We start from the raw sequence: 25,061 nt of genomic DNA on the forward strand, positions 1-25,061 counted from the left end.
GTTTTGCATGTGTGTTGCCAATCTGCTAGGCAGAGACAAGTGTTGAAAATGTAGTTAATAGACAAACATGGCATAAAGTATGAGAGACTGCATTTTGAACTGCTCAGTTCTTAGTTCACTTACACATTGTGCAATTCCTGATCAGTAAACCAATAACAAATCATTCATTTCTGCTGAGAATTACATACTCTGGAGGTGCTAAGGAGCTATTAAGGATTTGCTTGATCTACTCTGACTGAATTGGTCTCAGTGCTGATTTCAGCTGGAGGACCATGAGATCCTCAGGGCATGACCAAGCAGCAGGTCAGATACGTAAGCAGGCACCAGATACAGCGTGTCTAAAACAAAGATCATCACATACCTAATTAAGTCTAGCCGGTTTATTAATTATTAAATGCCCAGAGTGCTCCATATGATGAAAACAAACACACCCTAGCTTAAGTAAATATTTGCATCTCTGAACTATGTGCTGCTTTACAACTGAACCATCAGTAGTTGCTAATTGCAGGTCAAGACCACACCATTTTCTGTAACAGGATAAAGTAACTGAAAGGTGCTTTATGTTTCTAAGTTTAAAAACAAAATATAGGAGCAAATATAGATTGTGAAGCTGATACTACTACACTCGTATACACATGCATTCTTTTACAAATTTTGTTATTTTCAGGGATATAAAGCATGAGGCATATTGGGGAACATTTACCAAAAAATGCAAATTTGATACAAAACCAGTAACCTACTGTGTAATGAAATACGAATCCAATAATCCAACAGCCACAGATCTATCTAGGGGATCACCAAATACAGCTGTGTTTTAAAAACAATATTACAGCCGAGCACAAGGGAGAAAAGAAAAAGAAAAGAGAGAAAAGTAATACTGGACTACAGTCGTAAAGTCACTACTGCCTGCACAGGTCTCTCATTTTATGTCAGTTTATCCAGAGCAGCTATTTATTGCAATCCCTTTCAAGGCTGACTCTCCTGAACTCAGCTGCAACACCTTTCAAGGCTCACTCTCCACAATTCAGCTGTCTAGACAGATTTTTTGCTGCAACACATCATAAAGACCAATATCCATTCTACCGTATCCTCCTTTAACTTCATTGTCTCATGATTCATTTCTGGATCCTTTTCAAAATTACTCTTCTTACTTCAAAACTTTCCATGCATTTGCTCCAATCTATCTTCTGGATTTCTTCTGTATTTTCTCTTTTAATACTAGGATTCCTTTTGCACTCATGTTGGCTAGCACCTAGCAGTAGCTTTCTGCTACGTCTGCTCTATTCATAGTGCCTATGTTATGTCAAAAGCCTACTCAGTTCCTCTTACTGCCTTCTTGCCTCTTCTCCTCTCTTCACTTTGCTCCCACTTTTGTTTTCAAAGCTGCTCTACAAAACCCTTTTCCCTCCTGATTACAGTGCCTAATTTCACTTGGTGGTTGCTATAATTTCTTAATTAACTCTGTATCTATATAATTTAACTTTATCACATTTTCTGAAACATCTGGCAAGAAAGAAGCACTCCAAATAAACTTCTCGGACTGCTGAATAGGTTGCTATTAACTACTGCCTATCATCCTAACTAGCTCTATTTCAATCAACACTGACTACATCTTTCTCTTGGCTCAACTGGTAAATCTTCTGGGACAGGAACAGCATTTTGCCTTGGTCTTTGAAAAGCACTGAAAAACAGTAATTTATACAGACTGTATGCAAAGGAATAAAGTTTTCCTATAGAATTTGACATGTACCAATGCACTGAGGTGTTTCAAAAACTGTTTATTTCTTCCAACTGGACTTCAGACTGCCTAAATGTGTGGGATTTCAGCCCTGCACTCTATGTTACACACTGACCATGATAGACATGCTGACAAACCCGCTGGTCTGCTAAGCAGTTGCAGCAGAGCTTGAGTTAGGACTGCAGACAGCCCTTGTTAGCAGACTCTCACTGTCTGAACACCAACACAGATGAGTAATTAAAGCAAGATCAGTCAGCAAGAGGTGAGGCAGATGTGTCTGTCTGCTGTGAAAACACTGCTGTGACAGCCACTAGAGCAGTGCCCAGCACTGCGTTACGGCATCTCCCACCTCAGCACAAGCACTGAAATTCAGTTGCAGGCTGGCATGAAGGAGGCATTCTGCCCTTCTTCTTTCTTCCAGCACCTTGCTTATTTTAGGGACTTTTATCAGTCTACCCAAGCCTGCCTTTGTTTATGGGATCCCTTCCTCTGACCCTTGGCATACAGCTCTTTCAAGCTTCTTCCAAATAGTAGCACGAGTTTTCTAAGTCAGCGTGGTACATATATGACCACTCATACTCTGAAGCTGTCATAAATTTCAGTTTGGTAAACCAGAGAAAGCTATGGTTGTTGGCAGCTAAACGGCAGTGCTCTGCAGGCTCAGAAAGATATCTACAGTTCACTGCTGGTGAGAAGATTATCCTTGTAATCCTTACGTATATTCACTTAATGGTACTGCTTCTCAGCACTTCCACCAGAAAAAGCTTCCCCATACTCTTGCTGTAGATTTTCCTAGCCATGGAAATATTCTTTCACTCTCTACTCACCAGCAATAATCCACCATCAGTTTGTCTTTTGGGGAGTTTTGTCTCCATACAGGCAGACTGTCTCACGCTGAATGGACAAGGATGGGAGAAGATGCAGAAATGGATTCGTTACATGTGCGAAGCACAACACTGAGTAAGCACCCATGAAGAATATTGAAAAAGCTGTATGTCTTTTAAAAACAAAATCCTCAACACAATTCAGGGAGAAATACACAGTCAGAATAAATTTTCACTTAAATAAAAGGAGGTTATTTCCAGCCACTATGAAGTGGAGCAGGGTTTTGACACTTTTCTTCCCTGGGGAAGGTGACCAGGAGGTAGCTGTCCAATTTAAAGAATACATGTCCAGAAACCCTTTCTCAGGCAGAGCAGAGGCATCCCACGCTACTCAGTACTCTGATTCACTGCACATTCCCAACACTTTCAGAAAATTTGCTGTCCACCTGCAGTCAGTCTGCGAATCATCTGTGTGATCTCAGATGGAGTACTGGCTAACTGAAGGGACAGCTGGTACCTGACACTGATGTCCTGTGCTCAATGCTAGCAGCCTGAAGCACGTGCCTTTCCAAGGATTTCATTCCTATGTAGAAGTGTGTGCAGACACACGTACACAGAGAAGGTTTGGCAACTGCATCTGCCTCCCCAGCTATCAAAATCAACATTATAGGAAGAAAAAAAAATGGAGAAATTTCAGAAGCGAACAAGATGTAACAGAGGTAAATTAAATGCAGGAAAAAGATGTCACAATCTCTATCACCTATTGCTCAAATGTGAACAAGATGTCCTAATCATTACATTCCAAAAATGAGTCCTTAAATTAGACCAGAGTCCTCAAGTCAGAAACCACAAGAATGGTTCCAGCAGGAGCTGTGAAGATGCAGTTTGCTGTGAACTCCCTCAGAACCTTGCTCTAAACCACTGAGATAAAAGGCATTCTCTCTCTCTCTCTCTCTCTCTCTCTCTCTCTCTCTCTCTCTCTCTCTCTCTCTCACACACACACACACATACACGCACTCATTCAGATTCCCAAATACAGATTTTTGGCAGTTTGGGTATTCCAAATTTGGAGATTTTGACTTAAAGCCCTCAATTAACATAACTTCTGCATGTGCTGATTCTGTGAAAATCAATTTAAATTCTGCAGAAAAATGCTTTTAAGAAAAAAGATGATTAGCACTGTGTTAAAAGGATGCCACCTACTGGGCAGCTCATCCACCTCCAGTAAAAGATTGGAGAGGTAAATCACTTAGCTCTGAGGACCCTGAAAAAGCCTGCTTTCCAGAAAACCTCCTTAAAATTGCAAAAATAAATTAACAGCTCTCTTTTCTTCTTAAGCTCAGTGTTTCCCAAAAGTCTGTGGTTTTCTTTTTCTGCTAGCTCACACATTCATTCTTTTTTCTCTTGTAGGAGCAGCAATAGCCATGTTTCATGAGCATTTATCCTCCATATCCTTTCCTTAACTCTTTCCCTTCTGGTGCCTATATTCCTACTGAGAAGGATGCTTCTCACAATCTGCTTATCACTTTTTTTTTTCCTCATTCTCTGCTTTAGGCTGAGAGGCACTATAAAATGTCAAGGCTTCCCACTGTAAACAATTAAAAGATGCAACACATGTGCAGACATGCAGAGACATGCACAAGCAAACACAATGGAATTAATATCATGCTTTAGGGGAAAATCAGATTGTGCTTCAGGTCTTCCTTGTTAGGTGGTCAGAAATAAACATCTAAATAGTTTTTGCTCTGAGTTTGTACTTCCCCTTGTGTGTGTGTGTGTGTGTGTGAGACTATCTCAGCCCTCTTATTTATTTGTTCTGCAACTACATTTCTGTTTCTATTATTGGTTTTCCTTTTTATTTAAAATACTGTTAGAATAGAATAGAACAGAACAAAACAGTTGGAAGAGACCTTCAAAGATCATTGAGTCCAACTGCCTGACCTCTTAGGGGTAACCAGTTACAGCATGTTGAGGGCTTTGTCCAAATACCTCTTCAGCACTGACAGGCCTGGAGCATCAACCACCTCACTAGGAAGCCTGTTCCAGTGGCATTTTTCCTCATGTGCAGTCTGAAACAGTTGCAGTGAGCAGTGAGGCCTCTTGGCCTCCTCTCCTCCAGCCTGGACAATCCAGGTACCCTCAGCCTCTCCTCACAGGCCACACCTTCAAGCCTTGTAACCTGCTTTGGTGTCTCCTCTGGATGCTTTCAAGGATCTTAACACCCTTTTTATGCTGTGGAGCCCAGAACTGCATGCAGTACTCAAAGATGAAGCTGCACCAATGCTACATACAGCAGGAGAATCACCTCTTTTGACCGACTGGCTGTGCTGTGCTTAATGCATCTCAAGATGCCAAGGCACACTGCTCGGCCATGCTGAGCTGCTCTCACCAGCACCCCCAGGTCCCTTCTGCTGCGCTGCTCCCCAGCCACCCATCCGCCAGTCCATGCCGGTGTCTGGCAATGCTCCATCCTTATTCTGTAGGCAGGCAGGAAACTACTATGCTGTACCTAACATCCCTTGCAACTGGAGAGTACAAAATAGCAAAAAAAAAAAAAAAAAAAAGTGCAAAATTGGCATAGGTTTATAAAGTCTCCATGATTTAATAGAAATCTCCAGAGAAGAGCGTGGTTCTTGGCCACATTCTCATTTACCCTCGGGACCAATTATACTTCTCTAGCAGAGATAAAAGGCTTTGAAGCAAACACAGGTTGTATTTCCAGTCTCTCTTTCACTACCAGATTAAAGCAGAGGGACCTCAATCACATAAGCAGCCTGTAATTCTTCACATCAGGTGCTGTGATCATTTTCATTATGGTCACTCCTCACTCCTCTTTTCTACACTGACAGTACAAAGAGGACTTCATACAAATCAAACTTATGCATGTTTGAGAGCAGTACCAGGCAGGATGCAGTCTTTTGGGTTCAGTTTTGCAGCAGGAACACAGCTCCCAGCCCCAAGAGGCACCAGAGCGACCCAGTTCAGAGCTGGCATAGACACATGCCCACCCCACAGGCCTGCCCAGCCACTCAGCACAGAGGGCTGGCTGGCACCCGGCTCGCCTCGGTCACAGCTTCTGAGGTCACCTCACAGCCTCCGTGCTGGCAGCACCATGCACCAGTCCATCTCCTCATTAGGCACTGAGGAGATTAATCTTGTGTCATGCATTTTTATTGTGTTTTACCATTCTACTCCCAGGCATAAAAGGACAGATGGTCTGACTTCAGTCGACATACGTATTGATTTCCAAGTGTACATTCTGGGCAGTGATTTAAGTTATTATGACTTGCTTACGGAAATGCCCATTATGCACTCATTGTTTCCCAGTCACCAAAAAACCAGAGTTCTGCCCAAGGGTGGCAGAAATTATGGGAAGAAAAATGCAAATTTTGTTTTTTTAATTACTGGCCAAGTAGATTGTCTCTAAGCAGGGTAGAAAATAAGATTTGTAAGTGAATGAGACAGGGACCTTCTTTCAGAGGGAAGGAATTTGCATCATGCATGTAAGCTCCTGGCTGCAGAAAACCCTAATTCTATCTACCCCAGTAGTCCTGGAAAAAGACTTGGCACAAGTTAGCTTCTACAGTTCTGTTAGAAGTACTGCATCCCTCCTATCTGTGTGGCAGTGCCTCTGCCTTGTCATTTACTTGAAGAGTTGTGCTCACTTAGCCCGAGGATACTTTGGAAAACAGGGGGCTGCTTCAAAAGTACTGCCTCCTATTTTACTATATTGACCCATGATGTCAGAGGTGGATATGGGTGGTAAGACAGTAGAGGTTGAAACTTCCCACCAGGGTTCCACTACATAAGAGGAGGACTAAGGAGAATCTCCATCCTTTACTGTCTGCAGCAGGGAATGTGATCACTGAGGATAAGGAAAAGGCTGAGGTTCTCAATGCCTTCTTTACATTTGTTTTTAAATGTCTGACCAATTATCCTCAGGGTACCCTACTCCCTGACCTGGAAGTCCGGGATGGGAAGCAGAATAAACTCCCCATGATTCAGGTGGAAACAGACATATTACTCCATCTAGACTGTCACAAGTTCATGGGACCAGACAGGATTCACCCACAAGTGCTGAGGGAGCTGGCAGAGATGACTGCCAAACTGCTTTCCACCATCTATCAACAGTCCTGGTCAACGGAAGAGGTCTCAGAGGATTGGAGGCCTGTCCTGTTCCATATCTTTACTGATGACCTGCTCGAGGGGATTAAGTGCACCCTCAGTAAATTGGCAGATGACACCAAGTCAGGAGGAAGTGTCAATCTGCTTGGGAGTAGGAAGGCCCTACAGAGGGATCTGGACAGGCTGGATTGCTGGCTGGGCTGAGGTCAGTGTGATGAAGCTCAACAAGATCAAGTGCTGAGTCCTGCACTTTGGCCGCAACAACCCCAGGCAATGCTACAGGCTTGGGGCAGAGTGGATGGAAGGCTGTGTGGAGGAAATGGACCTCATGTCCCAGCACTACTCATTTCTGTTACACTATGTATAAATGACTCTTAACAAAAATACCTTAAAAGGGCACAGATGATGAACAACTGAGGTGCACCTCTGGCATTAGGCTGATGCTCCACAGAGAAAATAAGAGTTCTTCACAGACTAGAATTTAACGTGAAAGCTAACGGACTGGCTTTCATTGATTGATGAGCTTTAACTCTTCAGCAGCATTAAGACCACTTTTATATTAGCTCTCAATAATGTCCTATCAGCTTCATTTTTTCAAAATTTGTATTTGCTGAAATGAAGCCTAAGGCTTTCAAATTCCTGTATTGTCTTTATTCCCCATGGATGAAAGCTTTTGCAGAAACTCCATGTTCAATGATGTTAAAAGATCTTTTAAACAAAAACAAACTGAATTTTTCTGTCTGTAAATCATCAATGACCTTATTTCATACAGAGCACCTTGGAATTACATTAATAAAACTAAATGCATGTAGTAAAGTCAGATAACTAAATATTCTCCACATTCTAAAGGTAACTCTAAAGTAGAAACAGGTTGGGGAACCTTAAATTATCCTGCAATTTAGTACTGCAGCTTTTACTTGTCCTCATATTTCCTCTTCCACCAGAATTCTTCACTGTGGTGCTAAGGAACTACACTGATCAAGAATTGATTCAATACTTTATTTTCTCATTGCTATTTAGTGCATTTCACTTGTTGTACATACATCAAACCTCGCAAAGTAGATAGATTTATTAATTTCTTTAAGCATTTTTTTCTTTAATGCTCACTACTGAAGTATAAATGCTTCACTGACAACTAGCTCACCTGCAAACTGCTGCTGCTGTTAGGTGAGAAAGCATTACCTTGATCACACAGATGAGGACCTCATTTGTTTATTTTTGAGGGTTTGACACTTTTTTCCTTTACATAGAAGAAGAATTCAAAAACTCACTCCTTGCTCTCAGTAGCTCAGCACATCATATGTATGATGAATAAATAAGACCTAAGACATGGAAGGAGAAATGTTTAAAAATGGCTATCATTGTAATGTTTCAGCGTCATAAATGCAGGTGTGGACATGTCTACATCCACAGCTCAAACAATGCTTTCTATAGAGGTATCTCCCAATGCAACATTTAAATTAAAAATTCCTGGGTCACTACTGGCCCATAAAATTGAGTATCTTCCCCCTTCAAGTTCTTACAAAGGTCCCACCATTTCCGCTTAGCAGAGACCTTGCTACCCTTGCTCTGTAGTATTAGTGCATTCAGTCCTTTTCCCTTTCCTCATTTTTTGGATATGCCTGGATGCCTTCTTTCCAGATCAAAGTATCTCCCTGATCTCCCTGAGTCACAGAAAAAACAATAACAATAACAAAAACAAAAACAAACAATGAAACAAAAAAAAAACTAGGCTGGAATGGAGCTCTGGAGGTAGCCTAGAACCCCCTGCTCAAGGCAGAGATAACTTCAAAGTCAGACCCAGTTATTCAGGGCTATATTCAGGCTGGTTTCAAAACTCTCCAGGGATGGAAATTCCACAGCCTCCCAGGGCAATCTGTTCCAGTGCTCAGCTATTCTCATCCATCTGCTCTCTAGTGATTTGGATCTGACTGTGATTTAGAAATATACCCAGCATCATGTGATTAACACCATCAGTTTTAGTGGCATTTGCTCTGGCAAGAGATTAGGATATTCTACTATTTCAAGGCTCCTCTTTGATATATCTTGTGCAGATGATATGTCAGCAGGCATTTTTTAAATGCTGCCCTCTGCACAGAGTGTTGGAAGGCATTAATTAGTTGTCCTCCTTGTCCTATCTGACCTTCCACTATCAAATCATGCATCTAGCATAATGAATATGCTCGTTAGAGAGGGCTTGGAAGTGATGCCATCTAGGATGAGTGGGTTGTTTTGTTCCTGTATCATTTCATGATTGTTCTTGTGTTGATTTGTTCCTGATTCATTCCCTTAAAGATCTTTAATAAGTATGACACATGGAATATCCCATCTTTTTCCTTTCCTGTTGTCATCATCAAGTATACCTTTTGCCATGTCTTCTTCATTTCTTCTAATTAACGTCTTAATTGCAAAGGGGCTCAAAGTAGAGATAATCATTGTTACTATGCAATATGCACTTCTGGTACTGCCTTATAGATACATTTTGCAACAGTCAGTTGACACCCTCTGTCTTCAAACACTTGGACACTTAGTAACCTGTAGGCCTTCCAGGCAACATCCTTTTCCAGTTTTCACTGTCTTTAACATTTTTATTAAATGTAAGAAATAGCTATTGTGCAGAAGTATCTATGATAGAGTGTATAGATCTCTCCTCTTGGACTTCTATCTACATAGATGTTCTTGTGTCCTGCTAGTCTTGCTATGTTTTGTTACCTAAGTTCAACTTTTTATGTAGTCAGTCCCCCAAACTGTACCCCAATATTGATGATATTTTTTATGGCTATATCTTCTGATTTTACTTAAAAAGTTGCATGTCTGACCACTATTAGTCTCTCTTTTTACAGCAGTGTTGCTGATGGCTGCTTTCCTCAGAGACATTCTTTAGCTGCATGCTTTGAAGGCTTCATTCTCCTCACTTTACTTTGCAGTATTTAACATTCACCTCCTCCAATACCCAGTTTCCATTTTTTCCTTGCACGATACTTCCATGTGCACTGGCAGCTTGCTGGGTCTGTGCCTCTATAGAATGTTTCTCTTCTAATGCAGTTGATGCTTCTCTCTGGAACTGCACATATGAGCGATTGCTGACCTCCCACATTTGTTGTCCATATGTAATCACTGTTACTGAGGTGTCCTCTCATCTGCTCTGGATCTCTTACACTCTAGCCATTTGTGATACTGAAGCACACTCAAGTGTCCTCTATTAACTCAACTTTCCTACAATTTCTTTGAATGCAGACAGTATACTTCAAATCACTCCAACTGTCCATCCACATTTCTTTGGTTTGCTTCAGTAAAGTTTTCCCTTACATATATCATAAATGAATACAAGAAATAGATAATCTAATAAAACATAGTCCCAATATTTTGTGAGGGTAAGAAGATACCTGTAGCAAACAGTCAGGGTTCTACAGGATCCTTTCTGTGTACAGTGCATACAGAACTACTTCTGGCTTAATCACACTAATTTCTCACACTCCATAGGCCATGAAGCCCTGATTTTTGCTTCTTCATAAAAGGTAGACAGCAACATATTTCACCGTGGATTAGTACAAAATACAGAGATTTGTGTAATTACTACATCAGTACAGACAAAGAGGTACAGCAATGACAAATGCTGGAGTGCGCGTGTCTTAAGTTTTTAGTTTGGATATAGATCTCATAAAGCAAATTATTTTGGATGCTAAGTGAAACAGAATGGGATATGCAAAACACAGCAAGGCAGAGGAGATACAACTATACAGGGACAACCTACAGGTTTTCCAGTGATGCCCTCCAATGACATGAGACATTTAATGGCATGAACACATTCCATTCAATAGTCTGCAGATCTGATTGTCAAAAAAGTGAGCAAGAGTTTAAATACTTATAAATCCAAACATACGTGTTTTCTTTTCAGTGCTGAACTGATTCCAGTCTTTAGGAAGCGCATACCATCAAACATCATCAGATGACAGAAACTGTAAACATGATAAAAAACAGCAGAGTAGAAAGTACTGGGGCTGTTTTATCAGTAAAAGCATATATTAACAATGATTATTATTTATTTCTTGAGGCTGCTTCAACTCAAAACGTACTTGGCAGCATCCAAACACAGAGGAAAATATTCTTTTGTAACGCGAACAACTTCAGGGCTGAAATGAGCCAAGCCCTTGAGCAGCCTGTAAGGGAAGTGGCGCTCCGGACATGAAAGGAAGTCTACTCACACTCAATTGTTCCCCATCACTGAGCTTTTCTCAAGACTAAGACTTAAGGGAGATTCTAAGCTCCAAACAGCTAATCTTCACACAGCCAGTAGCATGTGATCAGCTATCTGTGGGCTACTCTCTCAATTTCTCAACAAACATTCTTAAGCAGCCTGAAGTAAAGGTACAGGATTTACCGGAGATGCTCTATATTGGTCAGGCTTAAACTGCCCCTCGAGTCAACCTCACACTAATCCTTTTTGCCGTTTTCCTTTGCTAGAAATACAATTGCTGGAAGAGTTACAATATAAAAATTTAAGATTTGGTAATTCACTCCAATAATTGCTTAAGTCATTAAACCAGTACCAATGATCTGCTGTTATCAATACAATGCATATGTAAAATGAAGCACTGGAGCACAAATTAAAATTCCCATTACTACATATGTAAGTGGAAGACAGTGGCATCTATTAGTTTATTAGATATTTTGTAATTTAAATTACCAGAAAATCATCTCTACCACTAAATGCACAGGTGCACATATCATTTAAAGCATCGCTTTCTTCTGAGTGTTCTCCCTTTTCTGTAAAACTCTTCTTTCTCTACATTTTCTGTTGATTTAATTCTCTTTTTCAGTATTTCACCTCTTTTTTCCAATCTACTTCACTTGCTTCTTTCTGCATCCCATGCCCTTCCATCTTAAGAGTGTTTCCACCCCAGCAGCACACCTGAGGATAACAGTAGTGAACCCTTCCCTTTCACTTGCACCTTTGTACTGTTTGGAGAGTAGAGACTGGAGGCAAAAGAAAATGAGAACAAGAGTTCTTACTTTTAGTTGCATGACAAAAGTCAGCAATCGTGGATAGCTTTGTCAGTATGAAAGCCGAATTAAAAAAAAAAAAAAAGTTTTCTAATCCGTTAGGCAAAGTAGCAAACATCTAAGCATTCTCTCTCTTGTCCTCAAGTATTTCTGTGTGGAGGAGATTGCATTCAGCTTGTTCAAGAGTTAGAAATGCTCACATTCACAGGGTATTTCAGGCTCTAAGAGTAGTTTGGAGGACTCTCATGAAAACCTGAACAGCATCAAGCATCTTTTGTTCATTGTATTCCAACAGAGGAGATATGACAGTTCCTAACATATCAACTGCTGTAACTTTATGGGACGACATTTGTTCTTCTTCTGTGAGGAACTATACTCATGAATGCAGATGCTATCATCTTGTTAGCTGATTTTGCCCAGGTGGCCAAGAAGGCCAATGGCATCCAGGCTTGTATCAGGAATGGTGTGGTGGACAGGACTAGGGAAGTAATCCTGCCCCTGGACTCGGCATTGGTGAGGTCCCACCTCGAGTACTGTGTTCAGTTTCAGGCACCTCAGTACAGAAAGGACATGGAGGTGCTGGAGCAGGTGCAAAGAAGGGCGGCAAGGCTTGTGAAGGGACTGGAGAATATGCCCTATGAGGAGCAACTAAAGGAACTGGGGCTGTTTAGTCTGGGGAAGAGGAGGCTGAGGGGAGACCTTATTGCTCTCTTCAAATACCTGAAAGGTGATTGCAGTGAGAGCGAGGTTAGTCTCTTCTCAGTGGTGACAGGTGACAGGACAAGGGGAAATGGCCTCAAGTTGCGCCAGGAAAGGTTTAGGTTGGATATCAGAAAAAACTTTACAGAAAGGGTTGTTAAGCACTGAAACAGGCTCCCCAGGGAGGTGGTTGAGTCACCTTCCCTGAATGTGTTTAAAAACCATTTGGATGTGGTGCTCAGGGACATGAGGTGGGTTGTAAGAGTTAGGGGAGTATGGTTAGGTTGCAGTTGGACTTGATGATCCTGAAGGTCTTTTCCAACCTGAGCAATTCTATGATTTTATGATACATGGCAAATTACACCATCAAATTTCAGTAATGAAAAGGGAGAGCAACGTATGAGAAGAGCCTAGTGAGGGAGCAGCTACTCAGCCATGGGTAACTAAGCCAGATTCTAGTTTGTGCAACAGAAAGTGAGACCCAAACAGGTTCTGTACTGAAGAAAGCATAGATAGATGCTTATTTACTACTGCTTCATAACAAAAATAAACTTCAAATGGAAAATCCCTTTGGGGAGTCACATTCTCACTTCACAAATCACTTAAAAGGAAGCATAATTTGATACAGATAGCTGCTCCAGTACACACATCCTGCACAGAGGACCCAGATACAAACAAGAGCAACCAAACATAACTGCAGAACTATCTGTGATTTTTCTAAGCAGTTAAGACCCGTTATTGATACCAGCTGGAGTGAAACCAACAGAAATGGAGTCATCCACCTGCATACATCTCAGCTGAAATGCTGCCTCATATCAGGTTTCTCATACTAGAGCATGTGCAAGAGTACCCAAAGTGGCTAATTCACCCTGTGAAATTATCCAGTTGTTGATTACCTCTCTCATTTTTCTACCAAGCTCTAGGCAGTGCCATGGATTATAGCACTTTGTTATGCAAGCACCAAAAACCGAGGAAATATTTCTCCATAAAAATACACATAAAGAAAGTTCAGTTGGCCTTTGAAGAGATACTGCCAAATGTGGAGTCTCATTCCAGCCACTAATAAAAAATTAAAGTAGAAGTTCAGTTTCTTTTTCTCTTACAAATAGATCTCAGCACAATCTTAATGGTAGAGCCTTGACGTCTTTGTAAAAGCAGCACTGTATTTTCAGAAGCATTTCATATTATTTAACAAAGGTTTGTTTTTATTGTCAGCTTAGTTGTGAGACGACACCTCTAATGACAGGACAACTCATCTTGACTCAAGCAACCTCCAAATACATCTGTGAACTCACTTGGCATTGCCTGCAGAAGTGTCCAATTTCTAGGACAAAACAAGAGAATAAAAATCTGTTTTTCCAATTGTGAAGGGGTAGCTCAGCACTTAGAAGCAATTCAGGAGGAGAAATGCATTTCATACACAGGCTTTTGAATAACAGCAATTTTCTAACTTGTGATTCTGTCCAAGCTAATGAAGACATCACAAACTAAAGTTAGCATGTCAAAGCTGCCAACAAGCATACGTCATATCTTTTTCATACTGCTAGAGCTACTATAAATAAAATCTAGTGAAACTGTGGATTCAAACGTATTGCAAAACTTATCAAATGTATTATTCATCTGACTTTTAGTAACAGTAAACAACATTCATAAAAAGCCATGGAAAGAGTGATACGGTTCCTGTATGCATTGCTGGATATGACCACACAGGAAATTATTTGCTAAACAGTGCTACGTGAAACTGTGACACGTGAAGCTGAAATGCATGCATATTTTCACAAATGCTACTGAAAGTGTGGTGTAAAAAGCCAATTCTGCCAAATCTATGCCAGGTGTTTTAGTAAGCATAACCAAAATATGTAAATGAACAAAAAGCCATGGTCCAGAAGCTTTTTTTAATATAAATGCCCTTTGCTACCTCATTTACTGAACAACATACAACTACTGTTAAAAACCAGGTGCAGTGCAATCATGTCAAAGTACAGCGGACAAGATGCATTTGCACGAATTCTATTTTTGAGACTTTTTTCGTGCTTTACATGTAAGAACAGCAGTGCAGCATCATCACTCTGTCTCTTCATGGACCCACTGAGCTGCTCCCTGTAGGCTCCCAGGGCTGTGGTGCTCACATTCAGCTGCTCCTCCTTTCAGGACCCACCTTGCAGGACTACAGCACTGAAACACGCCGCTTGCTAAAACCTAGTGCTCTCTATAGGATGATCCTCATTCAGAAAGCATTTAGGGAACCACGGAGAAATCTATGGCTGTGTTGCTCTTGTGCTTTATATCTACAGCAATATTTCCTATCACTTCTGCTAAATGACTCCACTTTCACCTTAAGGCTGAATCCCAAAACTTCTTGCTCTTCCTTGGTTGTATTACATCCATATGCATCAGCACAGACAGTCTCTCTCCATCAGAGAGTTCCAAGTCCCTGCCACCCTGGGTACCCAGTCCCTAGCCAAGCATCACCCCAAACACAGGGAGTGGCTCAGCGGCTCACCGATGACACAAAAGCCTGCATCAAACCAAGCCCAGCATTGTTACCATGCTGATGATGAACTGAGGTATGGCCAGCCTTGCTGCTCTCAGCATACCGCATTAGCTACCCCTACATGAGCAATCAGAATCTCTGCTGTTCATGGGTAATCCAGTTCAAATTTTATCCAATATGAGGGGCAGCTTCAAACAGCCTTGTGCAAAGGCTCTCCATTCTTTCCACCTGCCAAACTCCACCATCAAAAACCATGACTGGAGATGTAACAGTAACAACAAAAAGCTTCAGCACAAAACATTTATACTATGCTTGCTATTGATCTGCGAGCTAAGTTATTTTTTAAAATTAACATTGCTGCTTAGCCATGTCATCTTTCACAGCTGCTTCTCCTGATTCAGAGGAATGAGAGTTACCCTATAAGGATATTTCTAAGGAGGCTTTCCTTGCATCAGAACTACTCCTTGCAGCATCTTTATTGCAGCAAGTGTTCCCTGTACAAAGCCCCACACAGAGATTGCAGAGCTCTCGCGAAGCAGCGCTGTCCCACAGCCACCAGTGCTCTTCTTTTCAGGACTCAGCCACTTGTTCCTGGAATTTGCTCTGGTGTCAGAACACAAGTCAGCACACAAATGTTGCTGGAAGCCAGACCCACTCCTTCCAAAGCAAAGTGACCAAAAGCAATGTTCAACAGGAAGTAGGACTGTGATCAAAAAGTGGCACAAAACAAATGATATGTAATTTTGTGCTGTTTGTTGGCAGGCTATGGCTACTAAACACTGAGGTTAAGACTGAGGTAAACAAGATCAGAGGGAAATAACACCTAACCTTAAGGCATTGACCACTCATTTGAGGGTACCTTTATCAAAAGCAGCAATTAATGCTCAATCCCATTAAGAGTGCTCAGTGTACCCTTGTTAAGCACCAAGCACTGATGTTCCAGACCTACAGCAGGGCCTTCAGCAAGGTGTCTCCAGCTCTGCTACCTACACTGCAAATTTCTGAAGGGAGTGAATTTTTCTCTGCCTGGATGCCACTCTGACATGAGCAGCAGGAATTAGAAGTGCTCAGCACATACCAGGATGGCTCCTGGAAGGCCCAGGGTTGACCCACGTGAGCATTAATACGAGATTTAATATTGACTCCAATGGCAATAATTAGGACCTGAACATCAATTATCAGAAAAATTAAACAAAAAATGAGCTTACTAATATGTAGAACTGATGAGCATTTGCAAAACTGAATCTCATGGCACTTGCTATCACAGCTTTCAGGCAAGTGTAACTCAATTATTTCGTTGCTCATTTTTTCCAAAAACTGTATTTGTACGCATCATTTTTAAAGTAAATATAGAAGGGTCTTTCTTCTGTGCAATGACTTTTTAGGAACTCTAAGTCATTATGTGCTTTTCCTTCTTCCATTTTTGCTTGTGCAAAATTGATGGAAATTACTGGCAGCTATTTTGGTCGTGACAGTATTATTACGATGACAGGACTTGCACACAAACAAGTGCTTATTTAGCTTCTTACCGGACAATAGATACAGCTTTTAAATTAACATACAGTAATAACTGGCTAACTTTCAGCGGTGTCCCATTCTACTTTGATGCAGGAGGCAGGTTGAAAGGGAAACAATTAAGCAAAACATTCCACAGAACATTGTTTTCATTTTTAATGAAAATTCTCAGGTTTGTCAAATGATTTTCAAAACCATACTACTGTAGATATGAAAGAAAAAGGTTTACTAAACTGGATTTGGTGAGCTTAATAAGCTAATTCTTACACATATATTATGCAGTAGCATTTCAACAAGGCTTTTAGAAAGGATGCTTCTGTTCCTCCCCTTAAAGCTTATGAGCTATAGGGAACTAGACCATAACACATAACTCTATTATTAGCTGACATTTCTCTAGTAAATCAAATATCACCTGTTTATTTGTAAATGCCTTTGCCATAAGCAATATATTTTGCTGTGCCCCCATGCTGTCTGAATACCTGCGTTAAAATACAGTATATATGCAAACAGCAGTCTAACCTGCTTATAAGGCATTCTGATGAAACTGCCCACAAAAATATGAGTGTGAGGCAGGTCTGAATGGCTTGTTCCTCATAAACATACAAAACAGCTTGTTATATATAGCCATTTTTAAACATTAAGATCTCTGTGCCTATCACCCAGGATTTCAAAACACTGCTGTGGAGAGCTAGAGATATTATCACTGCCCAAATTTAAACACTGCCACTTGAATTTCTAACCAAAGTTAGCTGGCACTAACTCTTCAAGTGATAATGAAGACCTATGGCAAAACCCACTCTAGGAGTGTTAACTGGGAACTTGCCATTGGTCTGAACGGTGACATGATTTACCCAAGATTTACACAGTTAGCATACAGTAGCAATGTCAGGTAGGTTTTAGTTCATCCAGCACAATTTCATGTCAGTCACTGTATGTAAGTTACAACAAAGGCAATTTAGCAAAGGTTACCTAATGGCAAAGGCTGTCAGATGTCTGGAAACATTCAAAGGAAACACTTGCTCTCCTGTATTTAATTTCCCTAATTCATAGTTATGGTATCAGTGGTGAATTAAATTCCCTCATCAGCCTGAGCTGTTGAGAGCAGAGAAGTGGTGCCGGGACCCTTCTAGGGGCAGGCACAAGTCCTCCTCCCAAACACTGCCCTGCCAGCACCAGGAGAGAGGAGCAGGAGCTCAGTTTGAATCTGAGCTGACAGAAAGACAAAGTGCGCAGTAATGCGATGACTGACTTCATTCATTCTCAACTACATAACTACCGTAATGGGGAGACATGCAGTTTTGGGGAGAATATCATGTTATTCTGAAGTTCAGGTGGGCACAGCAGCATGGCAGGAGGTCATCTCTTAGTTATTGATGATACTGACTGCAGGAGGTCCAGGGATCACATCTTCCAATTGGAGGTCTGGGGATCACGTCTTCCTATTTGCTCTTTTTATGAATGATTTTTTCGTGCACCATTTCAGCTACAAATGACATTCACTAACCAGAATAAACCAGAAGTTCTTCTCTTTTCCTTACAAACTCTCAACTACCTTAACCTTGTCAAGCAGCCTGCAAGAATGAAATCAATACACCAATTTGAAGACAAAATTGGCAGCCGTTTATATTGTGCTTGGACACACAGAGTAAATAGCCTCATACATCAACCTACCATCACCGGCGGCACCGCTCCGAGACCGACCAGTGCCGCTTTTACACCGCGCTGTCACCGCAGCGGGAGCCCGGCGGGACGGAGGGAGCGCGGAAACAGCGCCGGGCAGAGCAGGGAGCGCCGGGGCGGGCTCAGGTGTCCCCCAGCCGCCACGCCGGCAGCCCTCGGCCCCGCTCGGACCCCCGCAGCCTCCTCCCTTTTCATTGTTCGCCTTACTTTCCCTTCCCGGTTCGCTGCCCGACCCTCTTCCCATCTCGCCCGCTCGGAGCGGTGAAGTTGCCGGGACTTACTGCGGCCGCGCTCCCGCCGCTCTCTGCTCGCTCCGCGGCTGCCGGCTCCCGGACGGCCCTCGCTGCTCGGACACCTCGGCACCCCGCGTCCCGCTGCGGCTCAGCAAAGAGCCGAGCTCCTCCGGAGAAGCCGTACCTCTGCGAGCATCTGCCTCCTCTCGCCCGCGACGCGCTCTCCCTCCCTCCCCCCGGGCGCCAGGACGGCTTCGCGCCGACGTCGGTGCGGGGCGGATGGAGAGCGCCCGGCAGCGGCAACGCCTCCCCCGCGCTCGCCTCCCCGCGGCTCCCGGCCGCCTGCTGCCGNCATACACACAGCACAGCTGGCCTCCCACCCAGCTGAGTGCCGATGTTTGCCTCCATTGGTGCTCTGGATCCCAGGACACTTGGCTGCTGCTCCATGCTCCTGGAGGAGCATCCCCCTGAAGGGTGGGGGGCTGCGCCATGGAGGGCAGCCAGGCTCCCTGGCAGCTCCAGCAGATGAGCTGTGCTCTCTTGAGGGACCTTCATTCCCTGTAGTGGACATGGCTATGTCATCTCCCATCCCACTTCTGTTCCTGCTTTCCCCTCCCTGCTGCCGAAAGGCAAGAATTTTGTGTTTGTGACCATGCCTGTGCTTTCTCCAGGCCTGTCTTGACCTGATGTCAGCACCCAGGGTTGCCACCACTCCTTGTTCTCCTTGTTCCCACTCCTTCACCCAGCTTTTGGGGGTGCCCATGCCCGTACATGACAGCAATGAGCCCTTTAATCTGCCCAGGAGAAGCTGTCTATAGTTGGCCTCAGTGGGCCATAGGGAGATAAAGGAAAAATAAATGACACCAGTTGGCCTCGGGGAAAAAATTGCTGCTGCAGCCAAACTGAGCACAAACAAAGCAGCACACAGGCTGAGAGCAGGCAGCACCAGTCCTGCAGCATCTCCAAGGCCATGCAAGTTCGGTGCATGCTGTGTGACCCCCATGCAAGGAAGCTTGGCACGAGTCGAGGGGTAGAGGGCTTTATTGCACCAGGCGCTGAAGCAGGGCTGTTCAGCACGGAGATGGACGGCCACCAACGGGGCCTTTCCCAGATGTGACATCTGTCGTCCAGGCATCATTCCCTTTTCACACCAGAGTGGCGATGAATCACGGTCTGAACGCTGACCTCTTCACTCTTTTTGGCTTTCTTCTATGGCTTTCACCCCTCTCCACACTTCGTGCATCCAGGCCAAGCGTGGTTCCATGTTAAGCCTCAGTGCGCTGTGGGGACCGTCCCTAGGGCGGGGGGGCCATCCCGGCTGGGGACACACTGCCCGCCCCATGGAGTGATGTGGGGTTCGTCCCTTGTGTCCGCAGAGTGATGCAGGACAGCTGTGGTCTCTCTAGCAGCTCCCTCCCGTGCACAAGAAGATGCCCACAGCCATGCCCACCACTGCGGAGACCCCGAGGATCAGACCCAGTACCAGTGGGGCGTGCGAGCGGCCTCTCTGCCTCCCTGCAAGAAGTGACAACAGTGCGTCACCCTGCCTCCCAGGGGACAAGCGCTGGGAGCAGGGGGACCCCCCCAGCACCCCGCCGTGCCTGGCACACACCTGTCTGGGGGCTCTGAGCCCGCAGCATGTCCACGCAGGTGGTGTTGAGGAAGTGCTGGAGGTTATGCGTGGTCTCAGAGTACTTCATCAGCTCCTGCTGGGCGAAGGTGGCCACCGGGTCCCTGCGCGGCCAGCGCAGCTCCCAGGTGGCGGTGGGGACGTGAAAGGTGAGGAAGGCCGTCCCATTGAGGGATACCTCGTAGAAGCTGCGGGCCGTGCCGTTGGGGAACAGGCAGCAGCCCAGGCGGCAGCACAGGCTCTGGGTGTCTGTGGGATGGAGGGCGTCAGGCTCCAGCCGTTCCTCGCTGTCACCGAGCCACCAGCATCGAGTCACTATGTGCGCACTGAGTCTGCACAGCCCCAGGGTGTGGGCTTGCAGCGCCTGGACCCCTCGTTTGGAAATTGCCCTGTGCACAGCGAGCTCCTTGTGGCTCTCACATGGGGTACGGTATATGGCATGGACATGGGGACGTGGCTAGCGCTGGAGACCCAGGCTGAGATTGTTCCAGGTGCAGAAATGAATGGGGGCAAAACGGACTCTGGGCAGGAATACAGGTATGGAGGACGTAGGGAGGGAGATGTCAAAGCACAGCCACAGCAGCATCCCTGTGCGGGGACACAACCTCCTCATCCTCAGCGTCCCGCATCCAAGCAGTGACCTCAGGGTAAGCCCTCTGCCCAAGGGCTGCCCGCAGCTCTGGGGCTGTGTCCCTGTCCCCAAGCAGCCACCCATCCCCAGCAGCGCAGCGCCACGCGTCCCCTCGCCCCAGCAGCACTCACAGTTGAGGGGCCTCTCCTTGCTGAAGACCTGCACGATGCCGCTGAAGTATCTCAGGTAGTTGGCCACCATGTCCCGCTGCTGCGCCCAGGCCGCGGGTGGCTCCAGCGGCAGCACCTGGGTGACATTGTGGTCCTCCAGGAGGTGGCTGAGCCGCCCGCCCAGCGTGGCATTGCCCCAGAAGATGGAGTTGCCCTTGGACACCTGCGTCCACTGCAGCATGGTGAAGGTGAGTGGGGCTGCTGGGAGACACCGATGTCACCTGTTGTGCCCCGCTGTCCGTGCGCCAAGCCTGACCCTCACCCTCCGCCCTACAGTGACCCGAGCACCCCACACCGCCGCGCACCCCCGCGCCCCTTACCGTCGCTCGCGGCCCCGCAGCCCAGGGCCCCGCAGAGCAGCAGCAGCCGCAGCATGGCGGGACGGGGACGGATGGGAACGCGGCGGCCCCGCGGCCGCAGTTAAGCGGTGCCGGGGAGGTGGGGCCGGGGAGGAGGAGGAGGAGGAGGAGGATGTCGGGAGTCCGGCCAGGTCGCTCCCATTTCCTTCATCCGCGACGCCCGCACCCTTTCGCTGCCGGACGTGGCCATGTCAGAGCGGTGGGGACCCCGCACCGTGGCACGCGGCAGAGTGACAGCCCCGCGGGTGGGATGGCGCTGCGCTTCTTCGATTATTTTAGAGGAAATTCTTGTACGAGGGCAACGCACGTCTGTCCGCCCCTGCCACGCAGAGCAGAGCGGCGCGGCACGGCACGGCACGGCACGGCACAGTGCGGGGATAGCCGTTCCGAGCACGGCCCACTTCGGTCGGGAGGGGGGGCGTGGCCACCGCAGGGCGTGGCACCACCTGGTGGGCGGCGGCCCCGCGGAGGGGGCGGGGGCGGCAGCACGAAGTCCCGTCACCCGCGTGGTGGTGTGTGTGGGGGGGGGATAGGGGAGTCGGTGCCCGGGTCACCGCCCCTGGGCGCTGCGTGTCGTGAGGGAGCGGTGACTCCGGGCTCCCCTCAGCGGAGCGTGGATCTGCGCTCTCCCGCCTCCTCCTCGTCCCGGCGAAGTTCCTCCGAGCTCAGCCCGCGTTTCGGGAGAGAAAAGCCACGGGGACCGAGGGAGGGAGGCTGCCGGCCGAGGGGAGCGGAGCGCGGGCAGAGGGAGCGGGGTCCCGTCTGCCGTGAGGGGATTGCCTGCGTCCGGAGGGAAACTGCAGTCGGTGCACCAGCCGGCAGTCATCCAAGCCCCTGTTCCAAAAGTTATGTGAGCTTCTTAAGGACAGGGAGAGCCCGGGAAAAGGTGTTCCCCTCCGCCCCACGCTGCTCCGGAGGGAGCGGAGCCATAACTGCGCTGGAGCAGCGGGTGTCGGGGCGCGAGGTGCGGCACCGCGCTGTGCCGCTGCCAGCTCCCGGTGCTCTGACGTCCCCAGCTGACAAATCCTCGAGCCGGGGAGAGAGCGCTCACCCCGCGCTGCCTCCGAGCGCGCAGAGGGCAGCGGGCAGCTCCCAGCAGGTGGAGCCGGGGGGCAGCGGGAGTCGCCCTCCTCAGCCATCGTCCCCCTCAGATTTTAGCCTTCGCTGTAGGCTTCGCTCTTTCTCTTGTGGAGACAGTGAGGAGAGTCTGTGGGAGCTGCTTGTACCGGTTCTCATAGTGCCGTGCTTACTTTGCTGATGGCAGATCTCTGACAGGAGCAGAGACCTCAGGGAGATTTCCATGGGCTGCACCCAGGCCCAGGGCCCCCATGTGCGGCACTGCTGCGAGTCCACAGCCACCCAGTGAGATCAGCTCTGTACTGAGCGCTGGAGATCATAGAATCATAGAGTAGAATCATAGAATCATTAAGGCTGGAAAAGACCATTATCTTCACCTAGTCCCACCGCCAGCCCATTCCCACCACACCCACTGACCATGGCCCTCAGTGCCACATCCACATGTTTCTTGATCTCCTCCAGGGACAGTAACTCCACCACCTCCCCGGGCAGCCTGTGCCACTGCATCACTGCTCTTTCTAAAAAGTTATCCCTAATACCCAGCCTGAACCTCCCCTGGTGCAACTTAACACCATTACCTCTTGTCCTATCACTGTTACCTGGGAGAAGAGGCTGAACCCCAGCTTGCCACAACCTCCAAGATGTCTGTGAAAGAATGGCTGGTAGGCACATCCATAGCCCAAAGATTTGAGAGAGGAGGGTCCTTCCCTTCCCTCTAACAATAAGTTATGTGAGGAAAAGTAACTTTTTAAAGATCGGGAAGCTTAAAAAGTTTTCTTTACCAGGAGTTTTAGAAGCAGCTGAGAGGGTGGATTACCAATTATGTGCAGATTGCTTTGGGACTGAACTACATGGGTCGCTCCAAAAGTAATGCCTCCTATTTATTTCTATGGAAACAGCAATAGATACAAAGAGCACAACAACACTATTTGATAGAGCACATTCTCAGCTACAAAACACTGTTTTTCAGCTCAGACACCACATTTAACTCTGCATTTTCACCAGCAGTGAACAAGAGCCTGCATGCTGTGCTCATAAAAATCTGCACCAGTGGAGGTGCTCCACTGTTACTATTGCCACGACTGAAATGCACCATCCACCACCTCACTGTGCTCATATCCACTCTCTGGTGACCGTAAGCATTTAGCAAGTATCAACAAATGTCAGTGGGTGTCATTTCTTCTGCATGGAGGAATTCAGTTCCACATCTTTGCTTTATCTAAATTTCTGTGTTGGAAGCCATTCTGTCAGACTGCCCCTCTGCTGCCATCTGTCACACAGCAATAAAATGCAATGGAATATTGGTGGAATATTCAACCTCTACTGCCATACCACCAACATTCTCCTCTTATGTCATGGGCCAAGATAACAACATAGGAGGCATTACTTTCAGAGCAGCCTTCATACAAGCAGCAAGGTGACAGGCTCTTTCCTGGTGGATTCTGCCACAGCCTTTTAGTTTTTGAGTGTTTCTGGCTAAAAGCATTCATTCTATGTTTGGAATTGTCACATTCTCAGTGACTGCTTTTTAAAAGAGATTTAAAACAGATTTTTTGTTGCTCTGTTTTCTTACTGAGTGATGTTCGTCTGCTGAAGTACAAATCTGTCATTCTGTGGTATAAAAATAGCTTTTCTAAGGTTTTTTCTTTCTTTCTTTCTTTTGTTTTTTAGATAAATTCTCTTTTTGTTAACCATTACCTTGCACACGAGAGCAACACTTCCTGATTTGTTCTGCTCTAAGCAGTTCCATATACCCGTGGGACTGCAAGCATGAATAGGTGCTATTTGGCATGCATGTGCAGTGCTGATTAGGCCCATAAATAACCACTGGAAAATTACTATTAATGGTACCTTGATAGTTTTATTTCTGTTTGTGCTCAGGAGTCATTACAACACATTGACTTCTGTGTAGAAGAGGTGGCTGAGCTGCTGTTGTATGTTGTGAGATGGTGGTTCTTCCTACTCAAAAAGATAAGAAAGTAAAAACTTGGTTCTAAGATTTCAGTAATTTCTTTCTGTTATCAAGAAAAATGTATTTCCCATGTAGCCTGGGGAGTTGCACATTTCTGCAGTTTGGCTCTGAGAAGGTAAGAAATTGCCCCTTTTTGCAGCATTTTTAAAATATATTTTGTCTACATTTAATTGTTCTCTAGGTAGGGGTGCCACTTGTGAAAGGTGCGCTGTCCTCATTTTGTTTCTCAGTTGCAGAGTTTGAAATAAAAATCTGAGATTACAGCTGGACCTATGAACTCTTCACAGTTTGAACAGAGACATTTCCACGATCTGTTGTGGATGCCTGCACTGCAAACTATTTGGAGGTGAACAATTTCCCTTCATAGTTTGTTTACCTTTCCTAAGAGGTATAGTACATCCTATTGAGACTGCCTGAAGCAGTGTCTTCAGATAAGGTTTTGTTCATATCTAGTTTGTTTGAGGCAAACGAACAGTGAGCATTGAGCTGTCCCCAGATGACCATGTCGGCATGCTCTGCTCTTCGATAAGTAGATTATAAACAATTCACTGAGGTAAGTGCCACACACTTAATTTGGATGAGAAAATGGAAGGAGTGAGAGACTACAAAGACTACATTTAAACAAAAGCGTTAATAAATATGGTTTGATCCATTTCAGGGAGAAGAGAATCAGAATTTGCCATTACCTTCAGCACAAGTTACATCAGCCCCATTAAGCCTTCAGTGAGAATATTTAAGTCTCCTGCGTACGACTTTGTAATCATGACTCTGCACTCCTAGGACTGGCTTGATTAAGAGCTGTGAGCACCGTTACGGCACTATCAGCAGCTGTGCAGGCTTCCTAACCCTGCTGCCTGTAAACATGTCAGCTCGGTGAGAGAAAAATTCATGGAGCCAGCATAGCTGCCAT

General features: G+C 45.5%; 2 protein-coding genes across 2 annotated transcripts in view; both read right to left on the reverse strand.

The window, feature by feature from the left end:
* Positions 1–18,602, reverse strand: part of CALCR (calcitonin receptor) — a 147,335-nt gene extending 128,733 nt beyond the window's left edge. Inside the window, exon 1 of the mRNA XM_021389025.1 lies at positions 18,361–18,602. The gene's annotated coding sequence lies outside the window, so the exon portion shown is untranslated. The remainder of the gene's footprint in view (positions 1–18,360) is intronic.
* Positions 19,336–21,524, reverse strand: PROCR (protein C receptor). Its single transcript, XM_021388770.1, is given in 4 exon segments — positions 19,336–19,827; positions 19,925–20,191; positions 20,705–20,944; positions 21,064–21,524. Coding segments are annotated over 4 exon segments (849 nt in total). The 5' UTR covers positions 21,293–21,524; the 3' UTR covers positions 19,336–19,714.

The sequence above is a fragment of the Numida meleagris genome, chromosome 2, assembly GCF_002078875.1.
Source record: "Numida meleagris isolate 19003 breed g44 Domestic line chromosome 2, NumMel1.0, whole genome shotgun sequence".
Lineage (NCBI taxonomy): Eukaryota > Metazoa > Chordata > Aves > Galliformes > Numididae > Numida > Numida meleagris.